Source organism: Antedon bifida, chromosome 9, assembly GCF_963402885.1.
Source record: "Antedon bifida chromosome 9, ecAntBifi1.1, whole genome shotgun sequence".
In the NCBI taxonomy this organism is placed as follows: Eukaryota; Metazoa; Echinodermata; class Crinoidea; order Comatulida; family Antedonidae; genus Antedon; species Antedon bifida.
In genome coordinates, this window is record NC_136234.1 from 17,443,868 (window position 1) to 17,462,424 (window position 18,557).

Below are 18,557 nucleotides of genomic sequence, written 5' to 3' on the forward strand. Positions count from 1 at the left end.
CAGTGTAAAAAAAAACCGACTCTGTCATTGTTATAATCATCAGAAAGAAAATTTCCATTCCTTTATCAGTGCAGAAAAAACCGACTCTCTCTGCCATTGTATGATGAGCGGAAAGAGAATTGCCATTTCATTACCAGTGCAAGAAAATAGTTTCTGCCATCATGATCAGCTGAAAGAGAAGTGCCATTCCTTTATCAGTGCAAGAAAACGGATTCTGCCATCATATACTGTAATCAGCGGAAAGAGAAGTGCCATTCCTTTATCAGTGCAAGAAAAAAATTGACTCTGCCATTGTGTGATCAGCAGAAAGAAAAACAAATTCTGCCACTCTGGAAAGAGCTGCCATATTTAGATCAAGTCCATAACATTTTTATCACAAGAGAATAAACATTCTGCCATCAGTACAAAGAGAAATTTTTCAATCAGACTGCCATCATATCAGTGCAAAGAGAGTTGCCATTTCATTGTCAAGAGAAGAGAGTTGCCATTGCATGATAAGTAAGTAAACGTCAATGAGACTGTCATTTAGTGCAAACTAAGTATAATTCAATACACAGATCAAGAAGACTGTCCATTCTGTCTTTTTATCACAGGAGACATTCCAACATCGATACAGTACAATCAAAGAGAAATGCCATTAATCCTCACAAAGCTGAAATGCAATTCTGGAATCAGTACAAAGAGAAATGCCATTCCATATCAGTGCAAGATAGATGTCATTCCATGAACAGTGCAAAGAGAAATACCCATCAATGATCTGAATGGTCCCACCAATTCTATTTTATGTTGGAGTGGACAAAAAACAAACAAGTTTAGTAAAATGATCTGTGGTATGTGTATAATGAGTTATTATTCTTATAACAATACTATTGAAATAGTTGATAATTGAAAATTCGAACATACCTATGATGTTTCCTGCTCCATGTCAGCCACATGACTTTTGAAGAGGTCAAATCCAAGAGGTGATGACTTGTTAATTCCTTTATAAAGCATAATATGACTCTGCAATGTCTAAAAACAAAAACATGTATGAGTATGTTATGATCAAGGTTAGCGTACCTTGTTTGGAATTAAGGGAACACCTTCCCATGAAACAAAGAAGAGAATAAATATGTTTTTTAAAATATGGTTAACCCATATTTAGAGGACACACCTATATTTAGAGGACCAACTTTGTTGGGTCCTGAAGGTGTCCCCTTAATACAGGTTCTACTATATTATCAATTTGGTTTTGTGCTTTCCAGCCTTGTAGTAATATGAAAGGGTCCTAAACTAAAAGATGTACATACTTTGTCTTTCAGCTTCTCAAATCGACTAATCATCTTTTTCCTACAATTTTTAACGTCTTCATTTTCTGAATTCTGTTCTCTGAATAGAAAATTGGCAAGATGGTGGATAGCAATCAGGTAGAGCACTGGACACCATGTCTGCTTAACTGTTCCGGTTGCTAGGCCTGTTAAATATATGTTTAGAAGTTCTTGGTTTGACTCAATGGGAAGAAGGAAGCCGTCTAGAGGTATGAAGAACTGAAAAGTACAAAAGGACGATAAATAACAATAATAACAAATATTTACATTTACAATATGCATATCTCTTCTAATAAAATTTTTTGTTATGCTCTGGAAGCTGGAGTTATTAGAGCATTACATTATTTCCCAACACTCCACTTTCATTTCTTTATATAGCTTTATGTAATGTTTTACTAAACTGAATAAAAATGCTTTATTTATTTATTAAACTTTGTTTTACAAGGGTAGCTCTAAAAGCTGTACTACAGTAGTACAGCTGAAAATACAAACGACATTCAAACATAAAGATACAAGAGGATTCATAACAAATTTAAAAACATTTAAATTAGAAAAATGTTAAAATTAATTAAAAAATAAAACTTTACTTTGTTTACAGGAATTGATAAGGACCTTAGCACCCCAGAATGTTCACTCCAAACAGCCTTTCTTAGCTGTGAACTAAACCGTTGCTTTAGAGGTAGAAGGATGGCATGGCCAAATAGGTGGTCTCCAAATGACACTGCTGCAAACTGAGTCAGAAGTGAGATATACCTAGTGGAAACAAGATTAAAGCATTTGATGAGAATTTTAAATGTGGCAAATGCCAATTTTTTATGCTTCATGTCCTGTTGGAATCTCTCCCCTGTCAGAGTCCGCCTCTAGCCAATCTATATAATCTCTTGGGTCTCTCAGATCTCAATATTTGAGAAATCGGCTTAGTTGCGAAAGCTTCAATGAGTCATAGTCCAACAAAAAGATGTAATGAGAAAGTTGCAAATCGCAGTCTGAACAAATCATGTGATAGTATATTGTTATATACTTACAAGTCTGGAAATGAGGCTACTCCTGGTATTGGAATATTAAAATCTAGTTCCTGTGGCCAAGTAGGACTGGTGTACATCTTCATTAACTGTGTCAGATATGATCTCACCTGGTCTTCAAAGAACAGATCATTTCCTTTAAAATAAATGAAATAATAAATATGAATATTGAATTGGTTAAAGACTACTCTAAGATTAGGTTCATTCCCACAAAGTACCACACAAAATGATAATAAAATGATAAATTTACCTGTTAAATAAAATGATAAATTTACCTGTTAAATAAAATGATAAATTTACCTGTTAAATAAAATGATAAATTTACCTGTTAGAAACAGACAGAACAGTCGAGTCATCTTCGCTGCCAGAGGTACAACTTTTAAGTTGTCTCCTCGCCATGTTTCAATTAAGAATATCCAACGAAGGGAATTGACGATAGTGCCAACGATATGAGATGGGAATGATTGGACAGAGTTTCCAAGCATTTCACTATAAAGAAAGAAAAAAGTAATATAAACATCGTAATTAGTTTCTTATATGTGATTTTAGAAGAAAATGCCCTAAAGCTAAGCCTAAGTCAACAGATATTTTTTACCCGATTCTCAGTGCTGTATCTCCACATAATTACTATAATATTTGCTCAGTATCATAGGAATATGTGGCAATACAGCATCTCATTTGTATCACATGTGATGCCGGTTTCATGTAGATTAGGTTATATCTGGTGGTCTATGATACTAGGCAATACATGTGAAACACATGTGATACTGTATCACTATATTCCTATGATACTGACAAAATCTAGATATAGTGTATTTAGCATTCTTAAGTCACCACAGAACGCGGTTGCTTCTGGTCATCCTCTTGTATCCAAATACATGGTCTAAATTTCACAATATTATACAGTGTCACATTGCATGTTTTTAAAACTTGTTATTATGTGTATAACTTACGCTGTTTGTGTTTCTGAGTATAAATGAAGTAGCGGCATAAACATCCAATCTGTTGGCGACAGTTGTCCAGAATGAGCTGGCAGTACAAAGTGTTGAATCTCATGTGGAAGGTGGTTCGCTCTTGCCCTGGTAAAGAAAACAATTTATTTACATTATTATTTACATATCTTAACAAGTAGAGGGAGGGAGGGTATTTCATACAACTGGTATTAAATACAGGTACTATTAGTTATTGTCTTTGTTATTGTCAACGTTTCGATCTTTGTCTGTAAACTACTGTAGATAACAGCCCAAGTATTGTACATATGAAACGCCATGCGTGCCAAAACAAATTATGTTGAATCACTGTCTAGAACATAGACTATTATCATACTCCAAATGGTGGTAGATATAGTGATAAAGATGATGAGAAAGTGATGACGACGTGATAGTGATGAGTACGATGGTTGTGGTGATAGTTATGAAAGTGGACAAAAAAACACTAATAATACCTAGATGCAAATACATCTTTTTCAAGAGTAGAAAAGAACGCCATGTAAGTGGCTCTAATACTGGCAAGGTTGCTGTATGCATTTTGTAGAAGTTCTCCTCTACTAGCTTCTGGCCTGCTCTCCAGAGCCACATTCTTAGAGACGGATGGTTGCCGAGTGGTATTGGAAGTTGTTAGGAAATCAGCTAAATCTACAGCTATAGGATCACCAACCTTCCCTTCACTATGATTAAAAAAAATTTACCTGTAAAATACTGTACAAGTGTAAAGCTCTGTCTACACTTTATGTGACCAAAAAGTGTGATGTGCCCAAATATGGTAGTGATATGCCCAAACATGGTAGTGATATGACATCATCATGTCCATATATGGGCCCATCACATTTTGTTGTCACATAAAGTTTGATAGTGTAGACAAGGCCTAATACTACATAACAAAGCAGAGTCTAGATTGTTACTCCAATGGTGTCAATATGTTCAATCTACTCCACTATATATTATAACGCATCCACAAACAGTCAATTGGCAAACGGCAGGCAAATTGGAATTAGAGGAATCTAAAGTTGCCATCCATCTATAAATTAGGTTACTGTTGGTACATAGCAACACTGTTAAACAACTTTACAGTGTGTGTTTAAACTACTATTTTACATACTGGAATAACATATCTTAAGCTCTGTCTACACTATCAAACTAATTTGACAAAAAAAGTGTGATTTGCCTGGATATTGTAGTGATATGACATCATTGTGTCCATATATGGGCACATCACATCATTTTTGTCACATAAAGTTTGATAGTGTAGACAGAACCTTACAAACACACAAAGCTACTTACAAAGCATTTATTTATTATTTACTTACACTAGAAAATCTGTGTGAAACAGAACAGTGGATAACAGTTCATGAGCAAGGTGTTCATCCCCCGCATGAAGACTGGTAAACAAGACTAATGCAACACTATGATAAAAGTTGCTATGTTGGTGGCAGCTATCGGTTTGCTGAGCCTTCAATAAAAATCATTTATATTTAGTTGTTTATACCATTTAAACAATTTTTTTTTTTATTTCATATGCATCTAACAGTGAAAAACTCGCCAATTACAGGATGGATAAAATATTTTATAATTTATTGTGCTTATAAAACTACAGCAAGTCTCATTTGAGGCTTAGGGAGTGGAGTTGAAAGAGTTATGAGTTACAACTCTGGTACTAGGTCAGGATTGAACCCTGGCACTAGGTCAGGATTGAACATCGGACCTTGAGATTGGAAGGCAAGCATGTTAACCACCAAGTTACAGCTCCGCTAAATTTATCATTAATCCTATTTTACTGTTTTAAAATACTATGTAGATGTAATGTTTAGAATAGGGTGAATTTTTTAGAGTGAAGCTGTATATTAGGAATCAATTGAAACAAAACTTATGAAAACATTCTCCGAAAGTAGAACAATGATTTTATGAAAATGAAACTTGGCTTTACAAAGAAAACAACCTAGATTGAAAAATCAACATACCACAAAATGATATAACTTTAGTAACCGAAATAAGACATGATGCTCATATCGTGCGAACCAGGCTGCTGCACAATTTGAACTTGTTAACCGCTTTTTCACGATCTTTTCTAAGTAGCCAATCACATGATTGCTTTCAATCACTGCACTAAACTGAAATGAGAAGTATAATTAAAACATACATTCAGACAAGAGATAACATGGTAATAACAGTGACTAGAAAACCAACAAAATATCTCCATAATAGGGGTGTCCCCTAATAGAGGTTGGTCATAATGTTAAAACATATATTGCTCCTATTGTTCATGTTCATTCCCCTTAATAGGACAGGTTTTACTGTGTGTTATTTCAGTGCAGTGTAACTTTTTAAAGGTAGAAGTACAGTAGTACTGTATAATATAGTTTGAATAAACATGTACAATTTGAATACTCTCTTCAATTTTACATTAAATAATGAATATTAACTGACATTTTAAAGTAAAATTTCAAATATTGAAAAAAGTTTACCTTTGATGCCATGCCTTTATGTATTTTTAAAAATGTAGTTGTGAGTTTAAATAGAGATCCCATAATTCCAAAGGCTGAGTGTCGTTGTACGCATGGATGAAGTACTAGGTCGTTAGCCATGTGACAACCAAGGTTTGGTAGTTGACGTATTGACGTTGATTTATTGAGCTTAAAATTACAAGATGAGTGATTCCTACAAGAACAATTGGTATCTTTATTTCTCTGTATTTATTTTATTGGTAAACAAGTACAAAGCAACGCTGTAAAATAAATGCCGTTTCCCAATGCAAGCAAGTTGACCAATGACAAGCAACAGTTCGAATAATCCCTCACTTATGATTGGTCAAATTACTAGTATTGTGCTTAGGTCCTAGTAGGAACCAAGTTTTAAGACTATAAATTCATTAATTATTTTCTACCTGAGGTTTAACATAGAAGAATAAAATGCTGATGATGTCATAAATGGAAACAGTGATGCATTTATAAGAACTTCTAAATGCTCTAAACATTCCACTGCATTGTAGGAAGGCTGTAAAACATAAATTAGTAAACCAAATTATTAGTTTTTGATATTGAAAAAAAAGTACTTCTACTACAAAGTAAACAACTACTACTGCAACATAATTTTGAAGTAAATATATATTTTACACAAACTTTTATAGACTAGTAAAGATGTATTGTCCCCCAAAAACATGAAAAATGAGGATTAATTAAATCAGACTTTGAATAGGTTATTGTAGTTATTTGTAGTTTTAATAAAGTTAATCACTTCCGTAAAAAAAAAAAAAAAACAAAAAAAAAGCAAATGTTTTCTCATATAAAATGACAAAATAAATGGTCAAATTCAACCAAAAACCCATATATTTTGCTTTTTTCAGGTAAATAATTTTTATTTCAAAGTGGAAAACTATTATGCGATGGCATATTCAACGAAAAAAAAATAAACAAAAATATTTTTTCAGGGGGACAATATATCTTTAATGAAATTAATCTGAAAATCTTCACCTGTATTAATAACTTATCATAGAAAGATGATAAGAAGTTCATGCAGCATCCAGCTAATGTCATAGCTTCCATCTCAAGGTGAAGCTCAGCCCTGGACATCTCTGCCATCCACTTCTGGAAGCAGAGTTCAACAGGGCCTAGCAGACCCGTTACATGACTCCAGTTGATTGGGGGTGGTGCAAGCTGATCAGAACTAGTTTCATCTGGTGGCCTAACATAAACAAATCATATTATATTTTAAACAATTAGTAATACTTATCAATGTTTTATTTTATAGGTTTTTTAGAAAGTATGTTTATGTTTTACCATGTACAATTTAACTTAACTTAACTTTTGGAAAGTCAGTCCTAAAGCCTCTTTTGGCTTGAGATTCCACACATGAACAATGATTGTAACAAGGTTTTTTTCTTTTGATTTTTTTTACTTTATTTTGAATTGAAATATTGTATTTTTACTGGGTGACCTTTTCAGTCAAAAACTGGTCTGCCAGAGGGCCCAGTTGTGATCAGTGGCTGTGATGTACTAGCACACCGGGGTAACCTCCTACTCGTCTCGAAAGATGTACTAGCTTCGTACACTGGACCTACGGTTTATAGTCCTTATCCGAGAAGATTTGTTCTCCCACCAGAATCTTAGAGCGAGTGAGCTTCGAACCTTTGCCGATGTTATGGCTACGTAATTACGGGTTCCATTGTCTTAACCCTGGCCACTTACTCGCCACTTTATGTGGAACAATAAATGAATGGAAAGCATGTATTATCAATTTTAGTAGGCGACACAAATATACATAAAGACAACTCTCCAATATCAGACAGATTTTCCAGAAATTATAAATAAGGAATAGTGTTCTGAATGTGCTTTTAATGGTAAATAAAATTTGGGACCATTTTCACTATGAAAAGTCTGGTTTGAGTTTTTTCCGGTTTTCAGAGAGTCCGGTATTGGTCAGAGAGTCAACTTTATTAGCATTGGTTCTTCTGATATTGGGGTCAAAGGCAAGTTGAAACCTTTAAATTAATAATAGTTGATACACTAAGTAAATAGACCTACCTCATTTTAAGTTGAGACTGCAGACGTGCTGCAGTGCCTGCAACATTCACTGCCCCCTCTAATACACAAAATATTGCACTTGCTCGGAGTAGTTGTAACTGATGAGCCAACACAGTAGCTGGCTCTTCAGTAACTGACAGAGGGAGTACTGACAGTCTTTGGAAGAGTTGTAACTGCTGCATGAACAATGGGTAAAGTTCTCTGTAAAAATAAACAAATAAAAGTTGAGATTCTGAAAGTAGAATTCTGAAAGTAGAGTCTTCTTTTTTCATTGAACTTACTTTTTTACTGAAAGGTTGAAGTTTTATTTAAATAAAAAAATGCAAGCATGTCACCCACCTAAATGCATCACATGCCAGTCCGTAGCCAATCAAAACATGCCACAATCTAAAGCTCTCGATACTCAAATTATACGCTTCTCCAATGTTCATCTGCATATCTGTCGGCTCCACAGAAACGTAACGGATTATAACGCTGACCAATGAGAACTTTGAAAACTACAAATACAAAAAAAAACATTTTAATATGTCAACATAGATATACAGTAGAACCCTTTGGGACACCCCAAGCGGAGACTTTTATGGGTCCTGAATTTGTGCTTGTATGTGGTAGTGTTAAGCTCTTTGTATACACTATCAAACTTTATGTGATGAAAAAAAATGTGATGTGACCATATATGGACATGATGATGTTATATTACTACCATATTTGGGCACATCACTACCATTTTTGGATACATCACACTTTTTTTTATAGTGTAGACAGAGCTTTAGTTGATTAAAACAATGCGTGAGGATTATTTTCTTTACCAATATGGTGGCCATGTTCCTTCCTGCTAGACAGAGTACCCTTAGCAATTTGACAGCTGAGATTACAGGATAGTTATAAACATCAGTAACAAGATCACCTGCAAAATATAATAATGAACACATGAGGCAAGTGAAAAGATAATAAGTATCGTCTGAAATATGAAATGAATAAAAAAATTCATTCAATTACCTTGCCTGACCCAGGATGTAGTTGGCATGAACAACGTGACGACCGTACCAACCAAGCGAGGGCACTTGGTTATTTCACTTGCCGATTGTGGAGAGTGCCGTGCTATTCGTATTAGTATAGTTAGAATGTTGAGCACGATGTCTGCAGCTGGTCGTACAACTTCCAGTATATAGCGTAACCGTGGCAGAATATTCATCTTTAGAAGTCCCTGTAAATTATATATAAATGCATAAAGTTAATACTTTTTCCTGTACAAATCTAGAAAAAACAAGAGAAAAGGCCACAAGGCTCATCTTTTCTTCTATTAATTCTAACCTTCCCAAACATCTTTGCTACATGTTCACTCCTAATTCTTCAATTCATTATCATCATACCCGTATTAGTTCAAAATTACATATTCCAACCCATAAAACCAACCACTATTCTTCGGTCAATTTTTTATTTATTTATTTACTATTTATTTTTTTAAAATTTTTATTGTCTGTGTCCACAAGATGTGTTTTTCATCTTTCTGGGCTTGTACCTTCTTCTTTCTAAATTTTGTTTAAATATTTATTGTTCATTAAAATCAATTTTGTATATGTAAGGAGAAAATAAATGTTGCTTTGAATTGAATTGAATAGTAATCACTGTACTAAACTAAGCTACAACTCCTCACAACCAAAAGAAAACAATTAAATAGACATTCAAATATTTACACCTTTACAACGTCAGTATTTAATACTTCTGCATCGGGCTTGTCTTGTTTACTTCTACTAGTGCCCTCTTCTTCATCTTCTTCCTCGTCAAATTCAGTTGGTTCCAAGCAAGGTACTTCACAGCCTTGGGACCAGAAATAAATCTTATCTAGTGTTTCCTAGGGAAAAAAAAAAAAGAAATATAATTTTTAAATAAATTAAACATAGTTTAAATTTCTTCTGCTTTAGTTTTAATTTTCAGGTTTTTATATAGGGCCTTTTCAGGCTTAGTTATTTAGCCGGTTAAGCTGGTTTCATAGGTCAATTATCGATTTGGTACCAACTTACCCAGTCTGAACAGGACCTTAATTTCTTAAAACTGATAAAAGGTCTTTACTCCAAGCAAGCCTTAAATTGTAAATAGGTCCATCTATTAGTCTTAATAGGACCTTAATTTCTTAAAACTGATAAAAGGCCTTTACGCCAAGCAAGTCAAATAGGTCCTTATATCTAAGTCTGAAAGTAACCTTAATTTCTAAAAACTTATAAAAGGCCTTGATCTCTTTAAACTGATAAAAGGTCTTTACTCCAAGCAAACCTTAAATTGTAAATAGGTCCATCTATTAGTCTTAATAGGACCTTAATTTCTTAAAACTGATAAAAGGCCTTTACTCCAAGCAAGTCAAATAGGTCCTTATATCTAAGTCTGAAAGTAACCTTAATTTCTAAAAACTTATAAAAGGCCTGTATCCCACCCAAGTCAAATATGCCCTTATATCCAAGTCTCAACAGGACCTTAATTTCTTAAAACTGATAAAAGGTCTTTACTCCAAGCAAGTCTTAAATTGTAAATAGGTCGTTACATAAAAAAGATTGGCATCACACCTCATCACCAGGATTGATCAAGAAAGAGGCCAGAGCTTCCGCTGCAGCTCCGATGACAACTTCAGCTGCATCATCCAAGGCCCATCGAAGCAGAAACATGTATCCAGACTCAAGCAGCATTGAGATCAATGGTTTCTGTAGCTCACCATTAATGTCATCAATTCTGTACTAGGAAAGACGATAATAAACTTAATAAGGTTCTGTCCACACTATCAAACTAGTTTGATGTGCCCAAATATGGTAGTGATATGCCCAAATATGGTCGTGGTATCACATCATCACATCACATTTTGTTGTCACATAAAGTTTGATAGTGTAGACAGAGCTTTAGATTAGGGAGTATCAATTTCAATCAATAAAATTTGTTGTAGCCAACAAAACTAGTGCTGTTCCATCGTACCATGCAGAGTGTGAAAAAAAATGGTATGCCATGAAAAGATTTAGTGGTTTAATGATAGGGCATATGCATATAAAGAAGAGTCCCAGTTCTAATCTAATCTTTAGTCCATTCCACACTTTATTTTTAGTCTCATTTACCTTTGTAATTGCTAAGACCTTATTAATTTTCATACAAAACACTAGGTATTTCTATTGTGATTTAAGCTAACATTATGTTAATTGCTATCTTACACTGTAAACAATCCTTGCAAGTGTTTGTAGGCCTATAACTCGTTGACTTTGAACTGTGCTTCTTGATAAAATAAACAGCTCATCTATTGTGTAGCCAGGAACCTGAGAGCAAAGAAAATACTTTATAATGCTTAAATCAGATATAAATATTTATTTATAACCCATAATCATTTATCAGTCATTCTTAAAAATCATGAAACGGCAAACACATTTGTTTGTTTTTACAACTCAGCAAGCGAATATGCAGCTATCGAGTCTAGTGACGCATTTATTTTTATTTTTTATTTCAACTTATATAGAGGGTAACACTTCCAGCTAGACAAATTAATGCCAGTTGATATTCAACCCTCTTAAATTCCAATAAAATACATAAAAATGATAAATAACAATATGATAAAATACATTATTGTATGCATTGTGACAACGAAGGACGCTACTGTTTATTTGTGAAGGGAAAAGTGTTAGGTATACGCACTTTGTTATACCTTCTTCATCTAATAACTTTATTATTTTACAAATACACCATTTTCAGCACCTTCACAAAAGGAGGACAACCGACAAACTCACCTCTTGCTCATCACCATGGTGGTGAAGTCCTTCCTTAACCGGTATCTTCGCATCTCTTGCTAGCAGACGACCATTGAAGTCAAACCTAGCCAAGTGACCTTGCTTGTTCTTAGCCTTTGGTTCTGGTAGGTCTTTAAGCCAGGCTAACTTCTCTGTTTCCACTGCTGACATGTTCACCCACTCTTCCTTCACCTCAACTGCTGGGTGTTTTACTGATTCAAACAGATATATTGTATTATTGTTTCTATTATTAAGCTCTATCTACACTATCAAACTAGTTTTGACAAAAAAAGTGTGATGTGCCCAAATATGGTAGTGCTATGCTTAAATATTGTAGTGATATGACATCATCATTATGACACCAATCACAATCAATCAACCAATCACAATCAATTGCAATCAATCAACCAATCACAAGCAATCAACCAATGACAATCAAACAATCAACTAATTGCAATCAATCAAACAACCAACCAATCAACTACCCTTTGTCTCACCTTTCTCTGATATATGTACTTCTTTGGCACTATTATCCTTTTCTTGTGGCATGGAAGAAGCCGTCTTTTTTTCTTTGTCAGATATCTGTACACTTTCCAAGTTTTCATTCTGATTTGTTTCCATGGGTGATGGTGATTCTGATGCTTTCTTAGATTGAAGAAATTTAACAACATTTGGATCTATTAAAAGTAATTTGTGAATAAAATGTAAAATATACTTTATAATGATGTTACTACTACAAAGTAACTTGGTAAATTGCCCAAATATGGTAGTAATATGGTCAAATATGGTAGAGATATGACATCATCATGTCCATATATGGGCACATCATATTTGTCACATAAAGTTTGATAGTGTAGACAAGGCTTTAGGGTGGGAAGTTCAGATGTTTTGCTTAACTCTGTTTCTCAGATGAACGAATAGAACTAAAACTTGTCATTCAATATAGTTACATAGAGTAAATTATTAATTTGAAAAAAATAACATTTAGTTAATACATCATATTTACTTACCGAGCATGCTCAGAAGTCTTGTTTGTTCTTCCAATATTTCTTTCTCCGACATTGTTTCCATCTTCTTTACATTCTCATCATGAATGGCTTTTAAATCTACTCTTCCTTGTTCACCATGCAAACCTTCTCCTGACACAATATTTGACCTTGTGCTGGTAGACTCCGTTCTGTTGGCAGCCTCATCATTAGCAGTAGTTTGGTTAGGAGTTGTCATTGCAGTGACAGGTGGGAAGGCTACTGACACACCAAAGCTTGCTGGTTTGGAAGATTCCACTTGTTGAGCAAATAGACTTTTCTTTTTCCCTGTTGTCTGCAGAAAATTTGAATTTAAGATTTTCACAAAATACATATTTTAATAAAGCTTGGTTCCCACTAGCGACGCAACGTAACGCAACCTACGCAACGTAAGAAAATTCCCTTCCAATAATTGTGCCCCCGCCTGCGTCAAATCAAACCTGCAATGTTTGCAGCACTGTTGCGTCATCGGTTCCCACTTGTGATTACGCAATACAGCATTATGCGTCAATACGTTGCTGCGTTGCATCGCTAGTGGGTACCACGCTTTAAAGAAACACTAGCGCTAGTCGCTATTGCGTCTCGATACTTACATTAGTAGATGGAGCCTGCCCTCTATGAAGAACCGTTGGAAAACCTTGGGTTGTTGAATTCGGAAGGTATACAGGTATATTTTTTACATCGCGTTCCTACAAAAAATAAAGTTAAGATTTCGTCCAATAGTTAAAATTTGAAAACTAATTTTACAATTGAGTGTACAGCAAAAACACTTAAAATACAGAGCTTATAGAAAATGAATACAAACAAATTTAACATGTGTACAGGAAACTCAAAAATACAATTACTTACCATAATTTCAGTCAATACACTTTGAAGATCAGAATCTTTAGCTGAAAAAGAATAAACAAATAGAGTAAAGCTCTGTCCACACTATCAAACTAGTTTTACAAAAAAAGTATGATGTGCCCAGATATGGTAGTGATATGACATCATCGTGTCCATATATGGGCACATCACTTTTGTTTTTGTCACATAAAGTTTGATAGTGTAGACAGATCTTAGATATATAATCTAAGTGATATCACAACCATATTTGGGTACATCACACTTTTGTCAAGTGTTTTTGATAGTGTAGATGGAGCTTAAGAAATTAAGATAGAACTGAGTTTTCTAGACTGTTTTTGCTAGGTTAATAACAAGAGGTCCTGGGACTTTTATCGATGAATGATGTTTTAAATAATGACTACAAAAGATTTACCATCCATAGCTTCATATGGATCTTGGTTTGCTTCGAGGTCAATCACTATACGCTGGGATCTTGATGCTCCTGTCTGATGAAAGAAAAGAGTGGCAACTTTGAAAAAACTTTAAAATATGGTTAAGATCTTTACATTGGTGAACATTATTGAACAGTTATGACAACTCTAGTTATCTTTACAATATCTATGTAGTCGATAGCTTGTTTTGAGCACTAAAAAAAAGAGGAAATTATTTGTATCTATTGAAAATAATTGTTTTGTGTTACCATAGAGATATTATAGTGAATACTTACTTCTTTAGATTGTTCAGCTTTAAACCGTGATTGCTTTTTCTTATCACCAGATAGCGCTATGCCCGGTACACCTCCTGAATTAAGAACAAAATTTGAAGAGACCTAACTATAAAAATGCAGGGTGGCCTCAAAAGTCTGAAAGAGTGTATTGTCTAATCGGTGACAAGACATTCTACCAGACTTTTGAGGATGTCAAATAAACTTACATAATAATAATATGGATGGCCTATTTTTAATTATCTGTACAGATACAATAATTAGTCAGTCCTTATGTCAAACAAAAAAAAGCACAATAATACTTAATAGTCTTTTGATGTACACTTATGGATAATTATTATTAGGAAAATATTTATTATGAACATTACCAGTCATTTGTACAACATCTCTCTTGATTCTTCCATGTTTCTCTGGCACACTTTCGGCTGCTCTGCTGCCCTCTGCTTTGCGCTTGTCTCCAGCGTGGATAACTGTTACGGATGGGTTCACTTTGTCCTTCAAGAATTGTTCCTGAAGTTTTAAGAGGTCTTCCTCTCCCTCGTCTGGCTTTGGACGTTTTATCATTTTCAGGTTTGATGCTTAGCCTTTTAGGTAATCAACTGTTGAATTCAAATACCTAGGCCTATATTAATAATATATACAGTACTGTATTAAAAATAATAACTATTATAATTTAAATTAGCCTAGAAACCTGCAGTAGGGCCAGATAGGCCTACTATTACTAATCTATAAAAGACTTCATCATACAAGTTAAACCCTTGAGGATTCCTACTGTATCATCAAAAGTGCATGCAGTCTACAGTAGTAGTGTCATGCTAATCTTCGCCCGGTAGGCCTGTAAGGACCCGGTATCGCCTAGTAGAGTTTTATGATATAAAATGCTATGTTAAGTGATGCTAACAATAACATAGAATTTAATGTTATTGTAATATTTAATTTAATTGTACGTTTATACATTTTTTCATATAAAAAACTGCCAAAATACTGATTATGTTTTTCTGTCCTTTGTGATAAGTGATGTTTTGTTTCTGTTGACGTGTTGTGAAAAGTTTAACAATATTTAAACTGACTTTACTTTGTTTCTGGAAAGAAAATATATATAATAAGTTAAATTGACGACTAAAGCATGTTAATATTAAACATGTACTTGGCATCATTTTATATCATAATTTAAAACCTCACCAGGCGATACCGGGCCAAGATTAGTATGACCGGTCTGGTATGCCGTATTTCGGACAAATTAACAATCCTATCTAGCCTACTAGGCCTACCCTAGGGCCTAGGCCTAAAATAATGTAGCACAGCGTTCATCCACTCTCACACACAGGTCAGCAGACAGAGAGGGGTAAACACCTACGACTACCTACTAGCTAGGCCTAGTCACTCTCACTTGAGTAAGTCGTCACACATCACCACACATACAGACTGGCTGCGCCCTGCAGGCAAGAGGGGCCTTTCCTTACCTAGCTAGCTAGGGCCAGGCCTAGCTAGCTAGAGGCTAGCCTAGGCTTACTTAGTAGTTGGTAGGCCTTATTTTATAGCCTGGCCTGGCCTAGGCCTAGCCTTATTAATATCCTTTTCGACGTCAACGTTTTGCATTACATAGAAAACATACCTTACAGACAATATATAATGTGGAAAGTAATTTACTAACAATTTAGTATTAGTTTAGCGGCCTTTTTACTTTTCTTTCTTATTATTACTTTATCAGCCACAATCATTTTTCATAAAGTTTTATTTACCTTCATCGTCTGCTCACTGCGCACACGTGAGATGGTATAGAGGGCGCCAGACTTGTTTTTAAAGTACTCTCGCAGCGCACAACTTAATTCAGAGCGCGTCATTCTGACGATCGACTGGGCCGGAGCATTCTCTACGGAGCGCCATGTATGCCTTTATTAACTTCAATAATAGAAATACTACGGAAAATGCTCAAGTGGACCCAATTTAGCACCAGGGTAGCACAGTGATATAAAATAGAAATAAGTCACTACTTTTATTATCGTTTCGTATGTTAATACACTGTGCTCAAGTGGACCCAATTTGGCCTCAGCGGAGAACAGTGATATAAAATAGAAATAAAGTCACTAAATTTTAATATCTTTTAGTATGTTAATACACTGTGCTCAAGTGGACCCAATTTGGCGCCAGTGGAGCACAGTGATATAAAATAGAAATATGAGTCATTTTTTTCAATATCTTTTCGTATTTTCTCAAAAAATTTTTCATCTGGTTTCAAATATATATTAAATAAATAAATGTTAACTTTTTGGTTAAACCAGTTGACAAGTACTTACTTGCTACGTTTCAGCTACTTTCAGTAGCCTTGATCACGCAAATGACGTTGACATGATGTTCTGTCATTCGTCATAGTTCGGTGACTTGCGCCATCTTTCGTCTGATGTTTAGCTTTCTGCTGGTGTCCCCCTTTGGATGCTCGGGTGTCCCTTTTTATTAAGTCAAAGACAAAGATCAACAGTGTGGTATAGTCTGCCAAGTAGGTTGCCACAACTGCGAGAAGGTATACATAGGGGAAACAGGCAGAGCATTAAAAACAAGAATAATAGAACACAAAACAGATGTGGAAAAAAATACGGTAGGGACAAGAACCAGGAGCGCTCGCCACTCACAATCTAAAATTCTACACAAATCAGCAATCACAGATCACGCCACCATAGAAAATCACATACCGGATTTTGAAAATACAAAAATATTAGACAAAGAACAACACTACTTATCAAGAAAAATAAAAGAAGCCATTTGGATAAGAAAAACAAATATGAACATCAACAGAGACCAGGGAGGACATGAACTGAGCCACATCTATGATGACTTAATAAAAAGGGACACCCGAGCATCCAAAGGGGGACACCAGCAGAAAGCTAAACATCAGACGAAAGATGGCGCAAGTCACCGAACTATGACGAATGACAGAACATCATGTCAACGTCATTTGCGTGATCAAGGCTACTGAAAGTAGCTGAAACGTAGCAAGTAAGTACTTGTCAACTGGTTTAACCAAAAAGTTAACATTTATTTATTTAATCTTTTCGTATGTTAATAAACTGTGCTCAAGTGGACCTAATTTGAAGTCGCTTAAGTTTCAATATCTTTTCGTATGTTAATACACTGTGCTCAAGTGGACACAATTTGGCACCAGTGGAGCACAGTAATATAAACTAGAAATAAGTCACTGAATGTTATTTAAAACATCGAGAAAAAATACTTCTGGAAATACTTCCAAAAATATTTCAAACTTGCTATATATGTTAAATATTGGTTACTCCATCCGTAATGCAAAAGACAAATTAGTTTCAAGCCATATCAGTGATTTTAATAACTTGCGTTTGTCTAAGATAAATACTTATTTAGTGTCTCCGGAAAGTGCACATATTCATTGAAATAATAATGCCCACCATGGTTGGGGCAGAGCTAATAATGAAAATAGAGCCCAGAATTGCACTTATACTTATACTTATTACATAATCACCTATGATAATTATGATAATGTTAAAATTTCAACTATCCAGATGCGACTTTAACATTTTAGGTGGGGTTTTCTATTTTAAAACTCGACTTCGTATGCCTAAGGCCTAGCCCGGCGGCGGAATTAGTCTAAGCTTCGAAATTGGTCTAGAAATCGGCATCTTTGCAAATGTTCTATATTTTATCTTATTTCACTATCCATTAACCCCATACAAAAACCATCGAAGACAAACTATCTGTTTAAAACATGTTTATTCTGGGACGGTGCGGCCATACACACCAACTACCATAAACGTGTATTCATAACATATTACAATACAATATCTTGCATGAATCGGACATTTTGCTACCAATGTAGAAACATTGATTAACAAAATCAAAATTTAACAGTGTGGCGTGTTGACCGCGAATGACTAACAATAGCATCTTGCCCACTACACCTGCACAACCATTGCATAACAACGTACGCATGGCATACCAAACCGTTTCGTACACCACCTGCGATGAAAATAATAAATTCAATTTCTTTTAAAATTGAGGGCGGCAAACATAAAATTTACGAGATCGAATACAGGTTGAAAAAAAAATCAAATAAAAAAAAGATGTTAAATGTGCTCTCCCTGCCTCAGCACTAAGGCCCTGCCACAGCCTTTTGGGGTCGTTTCCAGCATATCACCAGATGCATTGATGTTGTCGCCTCATGATGTGTGGTGGAAAGGGGGACGTATAATTCTGTGAACCCCAAACACAGTGGTCGCATACCTTTAACTCTATTCCACCGACCAGCGTGGGAATCGAACCCACGACATACGTGTTGTCAACACGACGCTCAGGCGACTGAGCTAACTGGTCATTTTGGTTTTTACAAGGTTAATAGGATACTTATGACATAATG

At 34.9% G+C, this 18,557-nt stretch overlaps 1 protein-coding gene across 1 annotated transcript; it reads right to left on the reverse strand.

Moving 5' to 3' along the window:
* Positions 1-411: 411 nt before the first annotated feature.
* On the reverse strand, positions 412-14,755 carry LOC144851942 (RNA polymerase II-associated protein 1-like). The gene is made up of 28 exons (XM_078709610.1): positions 14,545-14,755; positions 14,180-14,253; positions 13,886-13,958; positions 13,477-13,517; positions 13,221-13,316; positions 12,613-12,922; positions 12,100-12,279; positions 11,603-11,814; positions 11,036-11,137; positions 10,406-10,573; positions 9,544-9,699; positions 8,844-9,051; positions 8,654-8,751; positions 8,184-8,341; positions 7,845-8,045; positions 6,795-7,005; positions 6,209-6,318; positions 5,790-5,982; positions 5,286-5,435; positions 4,635-4,777; positions 3,774-3,995; positions 3,283-3,408; positions 2,655-2,818; positions 2,333-2,465; positions 1,895-2,060; positions 1,290-1,526; positions 904-1,011; positions 412-776 (listed from the first exon to the last, which is right to left on the reverse strand). The coding sequence occupies exons 1-27, from the start codon at positions 14,738-14,740 to the stop codon at positions 904-906; spliced, it is 4,236 nt and encodes a 1,411-aa protein (XP_078565736.1). The 5' UTR covers positions 14,741-14,755; the 3' UTR covers positions 412-776.
* Between the last annotated feature and the right edge of the window lie 3,802 nt (positions 14,756-18,557).

Excerpts from the sequence above, each read along its gene's own strand:
- LOC144851942 (XM_078709610.1), bottom strand. The coding sequence starts at position 14,740 with ATGATAAAACGTCCAAAGCCAGACGAGGGAGAGGAAGACCTCTTAAAA. Across the intron at positions 13,518-13,885 it reads TCCATATGAAGCTATGGATG|CTAAAGATTCTGATCTTCAA; the intron begins GTAAATCTTTTG and ends ATTCTTTTTCAG. Across the intron at positions 1,527-1,894 it reads TATCAATTCCTGTAAACAAA|TTCTTCATACCTCTAGACGG; the intron begins GTAAAGTTTTAT and ends TGTACTTTTCAG.